The 6,888-nt window shown below is 69.0% G+C and overlaps 2 protein-coding genes across 2 annotated transcripts in view; one reads left to right on the forward strand and one right to left on the reverse strand.

Annotated features, from left to right (window-relative positions):
* The window catches only part of H696_04387 (hypothetical protein), a gene marked incomplete at both ends in the record, with an annotated part of 3,249 nt that extends 3,028 nt beyond the window's left edge, over nt 1–221 (forward strand). Inside the window, one exon of the mRNA XM_009498263.1 lies at nt 112–221. Within this exon, the coding sequence (XP_009496538.1) occupies nt 112–221 (110 nt within the window). The remainder of the gene's footprint in view (nt 1–111) is intronic.
* A 264-nt stretch (nt 222–485) lies between these two features.
* The window catches only part of H696_04388 (hypothetical protein), a gene marked incomplete at its 5' end in the record, with an annotated part of 7,021 nt that continues 618 nt past the window's right edge, over nt 486–6,888 (reverse strand). Inside the window, 6 exons of the mRNA XM_009498264.1 lie at nt 486–1,665; nt 1,870–2,277; nt 2,460–2,578; nt 2,787–5,647; nt 5,840–6,360; nt 6,460–6,728. Coding sequence (XP_009496539.1) covers nt 688–1,665; nt 1,870–2,277; nt 2,460–2,578; nt 2,787–5,647; nt 5,840–6,360; nt 6,460–6,728 — 5,156 coding nt within the window. The 3' untranslated portion in view covers nt 486–687. The remainder of the gene's footprint in view (nt 1,666–1,869; nt 2,278–2,459; nt 2,579–2,786; nt 5,648–5,839; nt 6,361–6,459; nt 6,729–6,888) is intronic.

Here is a 6,888-nt window from a genome sequence, read left to right on the forward strand (position 1 = left end):
GGGCCCTCAGCCATGGAGGGAGAGAGAGAGAGAGGGGGGGGGGGGGGGGGGGAGGGGGGAGACAAGAACGGGCGGAACCGCGAAGCCCAGGCGCACCTTGAAGGCCGTCAGCACGGAAGGGCTTGCGCGACCGGGGGGCCACCGGTGCCAGGTCCTCCAGGTCATCCTCGTCATCGAGGCTGGGGCGGATGCGCTTGGGGGCCTGCGACCCGATGGCCTGACTGATGATGTCATGGTCATCATCATCTGGGCCGAGCATGGATGTTGGTCAGTGCATGCCGCGCCGGGGGGGGGGGGGGGGGGGGGGGGGTAGGGGGGGTGGTGGGGGGGTGTGGGGGGGGGGGGGGAGGGGGGGGGGGGGGGGAGGGGGGGGGGGGGGGGGGGGGGGGGGGGGGGGGGGGTGGGGGGGGGGGGGGGGGGGGGGGGGGGGGGGGGGGGAGATGTACGCCCGCGCGCAAGTGCCACCCCGGACGGGGGCGTGTACACACACACACACATACACACACACTGCCCCCCGGGAGTGACACGAGTGAAAGAAACACGGGCAGGGGCGGATCCCGCAACGAGGGGGCGACCCTTCGCCCGCGTCTCCCGCCCGCTGCAAGGGCGCGCCCCCGCGTGCCTGCGCGCACAAGCGCCGAGGGGGTCGGCTGGAAAGAAGAGGGAAGGACGGACCGCGGCCCACATCTAGTACCTCCTCGGGGCCGCGGCCGAAGACGAGGAGGACCCGGAGTAAGCCCCGGCCCCGGGGCCATGGTGCGGCGCCGCCGGAGCCGGCGGCAGGTGGGGATGCTGCTGCCCCGAGGACGGCCCCGGCGCCGCTGGCAAATGATGGTACGGATGGTGCGAGGAGTACTGTCCGGCAGCGCTACTGCTGCCGCCGCTGCCACCGCCATAGGAGGAGGAGGAGGAAGAAGCACCCGCCGGGTAGTGTGACGGGTAGCTGCCGCCGCCCTGGTAGGCGGCGCCGGAGGCGCTCGTCGGGGCCGGTGGCAGGCTGGCCTGCGCGTGAGGATGGCCACCGTGACCGCCGGCCGTCGGGGCATATGCCCCACCGCCAGCGCCACCGCCGTAGGAGGAGGCACCGCCATAGGCACCGGCGTTGCCATACCCACCGGCGGTGCCGCTGCCGCCGCCGCCGCCATAAGCGCCGCCGCCATAAGCCCCACCGCCATAGGCCCCAGCACCAGCGCCACCGTAGGCCCCGCCGTAGCCGCCGGGACCCGCGGGCCGGCCGCCCTGGTACGCCTGCGACGCTGAGGCAGCGACAGCAGGCGCCGCCGCCCCGTAGGCCGAGGGCTGCGATTGCGAGTAGGCCCCCGGCCCGTCGCCATAGTAGCTGCCATAGCTGCCGCCTCCGGCGGACGCGGCCCCCCCGGAGGCGGGCTGCTGCTGGGAAGCAGACGAACCAGAGGAAGAGGCCGAGGCGGCGCCATACTGGCCGGAGTAGCCGCTGGATGAGGCGCCCCCGCCGGGGGGCACGCCCGGCCCCGGCCCGGCATTGGCCCGGCCCCCGGCATGCGGCGCCTGAGAGGACGACCGGCCGCCAGCCCCGGAGGCCCGAGACACCATCATCTGCTTGAAGCTGTTGAGCAGGTGGTCCGTCGAGTCCAGCACATGCGCCGACTTGTCCAGGAGATACCCCTTCGGGGTGATCTTGATGAACTGCAGGGGGAGAGGCGAGCGAGCCCGGGCCAAGGCGGAGGGGGGCGAGATGTCAGTTGGACTGCGGTGCCGAGGGGCGCAGCGCGCCCGAGAGCGACACGCGGCAGCAGGCCAGGCCCCCGATGGCAGGGACACCCGGCCGGCGGAATGAAACACCAAAAGACCAGGAGGCCATCACACACACACACACACACACACACGCACCAGCTTGACGATGGACTTGTGCGGGACACACAGCAGCAGCATGTATCCGGGATGCTTGGGGTCGGCGCACATGCCGTATGGCACGATGGACGAGGCGCCACGCTCAGCCAGCAGGCGCTCGCCCAGGGCCGTCTCCCCCAGGTCCCGGTGGAACTTCTTGTGCTCCATCAGCTCATGCAGGCGCATGGAGAAGGGCTCAATCCAGTTGGCCGTCAGATCGTCGAGATCCTCGAACACCGAGCTGCCAAGGCGCGAGTCCTCGATGATCAGCCGCTTGCCGATGGCCGACACCAGCTGCTTGTCGCGCTCGGTCACCAGCACATGGTAGAAGGCCCCGGCCGGCCACTTGATGGTGATCGTCAGGAACACCGACCCGGAGGAGGACGGACGAATGATGAAGTCGCCGATCTTCGGGCCAGCGGGCCAGGCGCGGGGAGCACACGAGGACGGTGTCAGCGCACGGGGAGGAGGGCAGACAGGAACCCCAACGCCCTCGACAAAAAGAGGCGGGCGCAGGCCGAGAGGGAGAAAGGGCCGGAGCCGCTGGGGTGGAAAAAAAAAACAGGCGGCCCCTAGGGCACGGGACATACCTCATACTCATCGGAACGGAGCATCTCCTCTGCCTCGGCGTGTGTGATGTTGTGGAAGTTGGGGTTGTTGTCGACCATGCGCCGAACGATCTCCGGCTTCTTGACCACACGAGCCTCGCCTGCGGACGGATTCACGCCGGGGGACGGGAGGGGGGGGGGGGCGGGGCGGATGGGCAAACCGAACACATCGGCAGCGGGCAGGGGATTAGTCGACGCGCATGGCAGGCAGGCAGGCAGGGCAACATGCCCCGGGCATGGAGAGGGGGAGGGCGGCGAGGCAGGAAAGGACAAGGCACGGGGGAACCCCCGGCGAAAGGGAGCACGCACGTGCACGGCGCTCGGCCGCCTCCATGGCCGCGACATCGAAGAACGGCGCGCGGACCATCTTCGACCGGAAGGCCTGACGAGAACTGGCGATGTCCTCCGGCAGGGCGCTCATCAGCACCCGGAAGGCACTCCGGTCGATGGTGGTCACCTTCACCTCGATGGAGGACCCGCGCGGGTAGATGGCCCGGTCGCCGCCCCGGCTGAAGGGCAGGAAGCCGTTCAGATCCGACGGCAGGCGGACCTGCAAGCCCTGGTCACTCTCGCGGTCCACATGCGCATACAGCACCAGCCCCTCATACAGGCTGTGCATGGCCTCCGAAGTGAGCAACTCAAAGAGGCTCTCATCGTCGATGGCCTTGAACTTGTGCCGGGTCTCATAGAAGGGGGTCTCCAGCTCGAAGCGCATGCGCTTCAGCATCTGACCCAGCTGCTTGACCGGCTCGCCGCGGAAGAACCCGCCATAGCTGTCGGCCTGGATGGCGGCCAGCTTGTGCGTGGCCCCGCTCTCCCACATGGCCAGGATGGCGCGCGAGTCCTCCACCTCGGTGGCCATCTTCCCGCGGAAGTCCGGATCCAGCACATCGAAGGCCAGGCGCCGGGCCAGCTCGTAGCTTTCCGGGTGAATGCGCGTCGCGTCCAGCACCTCGAAGTGGTTCATGAGCGTGTCGCGCGAGTCGCGGCGCCGGTCCGGGCGAATGGTCCGCGGCCGGACCACCAACAGGGCCGCGCAATTGATGTACACACAGGACCCGAGGGCCAGCTCGGAAATCAACTGGTCCCGGCTATTGAGGAAGGTCAAGTTGTGGGAGATGGCCAGCTTCAGGCCCTCGGCCTTGCGCGGCCCCAGCCCCGGGACAAATTGCAGGCTGTGGCCAAAGTGCGGCGCCGAAATCGACCGGTTGATGTCCACCCCGACATGGGCCACACTCATGCAGAAGGCCCGAGTGAAGATGTCCAACAGCAGGCTCCCCGGGAGCTCTCGCTGCAGGGAGTGCACCCGCAACGAGAGGATGTCATTCTGCGCCGTGAACAGGGACGCCAACTCCTCCAGCGGGTCCAGCAGCCGCCGGGCCGTGTGCACGGCGAAGCGGAAGTTCGTGTCGTACTCCATCAGCGACGGGTCCGTGTGGATGACACGCTGCTCCTTCAGCCGGGCCGCGCTGCCGTCCACATACAGCAGCTCCGTCTGGATGTTGCGCGTCTTGATCAGGTCGTCCATGAACCGGAAGAGACTGCGGGTCTCCATGCCGAAGGTGCCGATGACAATGGCCACCGGCCGGAATTGGTAGATAAACGCCACCAGATCCTTGTGATCCAGCTCCACCGTGCCCCGGTGCTGGCGCTCCACCGCAATGGTGAAGACGGACCCATTGATGAAGAAGCCACCCTCATCGACCACCGCCGCATAGAGCTTGGTCCGGTCGCGGGCCAGGCTCAGGACATTCCGCAAGGGCGACCGGGTGTTGCTGCGGAATTCCCGCATCTCGGCCAGCAGGTCCGGCTGCGAGAGGAAATACGGCCCGGCATTCAGGAGCTCCCGCACGCTGCCGGCCACCTCGTCGGCCACCGCCAGGCGCGCCTCCTCCAGGAGCTTGCCCCGGATCTCCTCCTTCAGCAGGGGATTAAAGTGCGTGGCCAGGACATTGTACAGCAGACGCTGGCGCAGGCCATTCCACTCCAGGGTGGCCGGGTCCGAGCGCTCGGCACAGCAAAACCCGGCGATCAGCTCCTGCAGGATGGGCGAGGACGTCTGGTCGGGCCGCAGGCCGCCCGGGCCGCCCCCGGCCGGGGAGGTCGCCATCCCGGCGGCCGACTCGCCCGAGGCCAGGTCCACCACCGGCGAATGGGGCCCGGCCGGGCCGGTGGTGCCCGGCACACTGCCCGGCCCGGCCCCGCCATTGGTGGACCCGGCCGCCAGCAGCGGCACGCAATCCGAGAAGGAAACCTCCAGCAGGTTGTCCGTCACGGCCTTGTGGATGGACACGAAGGTCCCCTGCGCGCGGAGGGCCTTGGCCGGGTAGCCGGTCAGGAATTTGAAATTGGCAAACGGATGGAACTCATCGATCTCGCTCTCGCCGGCCGGCGTGGGCCGCGTATTCAGCAGGGCCACCCGGTCGAAGTACAGCTGGCGAATGAAGCGCCGCGTCCGGGGGTCGGTGAAGATCTCCCGCTCGAGGCAGGCCGCGGCCTGGCGGAGCAGGGCCCGCCCGGTCAGCCCGGCCAGCGGGCTATCGGCCGCCAGCCCCCGGAGGAAGGTCTCCGCATGGGCCAGCGGGCTCTCCCGCGGCGTGGGGATGGCATCATGCTGGAGGTTGTCCACCAGATTGATGCCCAGCTGCTCGCCGCTGATGGCGAAAGTCCGCACGAAGGCCACCAAATCCACCGGGAAGCTGGTGGCCGAGGGGGTGGACCGGTTGCGCGAGGAGCGCAGGTGCCGGCGCAGGCCCGTCGACCCGGCGCCCTCGCCATCCTCGGCCCCGGTGCCAGGCTCGCCCAGGTCCCCGAGATGGTGCGACATGTAGTCGCGCAGGTCCTGCACCTCCTGCACACTGGTCGGCAGGTACACCCCGGAGGGGGAGAACAGCTGCAAATCCAGCAGATCATCATTCAGTGCCTCGGTGGCCTCGTTGTCGGAAATCGGCCGCGAGGACCCGGTCATCAGCATGCCGGCTCCAATCGGACCGAACAGGTCCATGTTCTCCATGTAGCTGACGCTCGGCAGGGGATCGCTCGCCGGGCGGTCCCGAATGCGCCGGTAGAAATTCACCGTGTCCTGGGCGCTCTTGGCCAGGGAGGTCCACTTGATGTCGTGGTCGTAGATGACCCAGAAGTCCGACAGGCAAAAAACCGAGAAGTAGTGGCTGTGGCGATGGGGGCGGGGCGGGGCGGGGCGGGGCGGGGAGGAGCGGGGCGGGGCGGGGAAGAGCGGGGCGGGGAGGCGAGACACAGGTCAGACACGCGGGAACACATGGAACAGGGCGACATTCGGCGAGGGCCAGAAGCGAGTCGGAGGGGGGAGGACAAAACCCAGGCCGGGCTGACGCCGGACGCACCGGCGGTAGAAGATGATGAAGGACACCTCGAACAGCTCATTGCGCAGGAAGTCCAGCACGGTCATGATCTCCCGCACGAAGGTGGCAAAGACACCCAGCCGGGGGCTGGTGGAAAAGTCGCCGGTCGAGCCGGCCAGGATCCGGGACAGGGTGGCCCCGCCGCCCGGGCCACGGGCCTCCTCCAGCTGGGCCATCGCCTTGGCGGCCAGCGGCGAATTGCACAGGATCCACCGGGCCTCGCGGCGGAGCTCCACCCGGTCGAGGCGCTCCTCCCGCTCCAGGCGCTGACGCTCCTCGGCCGAGAGAGCCCCCTCGGTTGCCATGCCATCGGACTCGGTGTCATCGTCGCCCTGAACCATGGCCAGCATGTCGGCATTGCGCAGGGTCTGACGACGCTTCTGCCGGGCCCGGCGCTCGTCAATGTCAGCCAGGTCGAAGAAACGCTCCGGGCAATCGGCCGTGCGGATCAGGTCATCGCGCTGGGTGCGGTAGCGCTCGCGCAGGACCTTGGGCTCGATGGACTACATCGGAGTGCGCGCCGTCGGGAGTCAGTGGCCGGCTGATGGGCAGAGGCGCGGCAAGGGCAGGAGCAGGGGGCAGGGGGCAGGGGCAACACGTACGCTGGTGTCCGCCGGGTTTTCCATCCCCTGGAGCTGCTTCTTCAGCATGTCGATGATGTACTGTGGCGAGCCGAACAGAACCTCGAACAGATCCCCGGACAGCGAGCTGTAGCCCGGGTGATGGGGGATAGGAATGTCCCCCTGATCGCCGAAGGCCCCATCATCCGAGAAGGCCCCATCATCGTCACCATGGTAGGCCGCATTGCCGTAGGGGTTGCCGCCGGCCTCGTCGTCGAAGTCGATCGGCTCCTCCATGTCATCAATGTCATCTGTGGCCGGCCGGCCGGCCGACCGGCAGAACCGGCGGAAGGAGGGTCAGTCACAAGCACCGAGAGGGCAGGCGGCAGAGGGGGGGGGGGGGGGGGGGGCTGGGCCTCCCACGCACGGGGGGGGTACGGCGGCGCCGGTCGCGCGCCGCCTGCTCTGGGG

This window comes from Fonticula alba (assembly GCF_000388065.1).
Source record: "Fonticula alba strain ATCC 38817 unplaced genomic scaffold supercont2.7, whole genome shotgun sequence".
In the NCBI taxonomy this organism is placed as follows: domain Eukaryota; order Rotosphaerida; family Fonticulaceae; genus Fonticula; species Fonticula alba.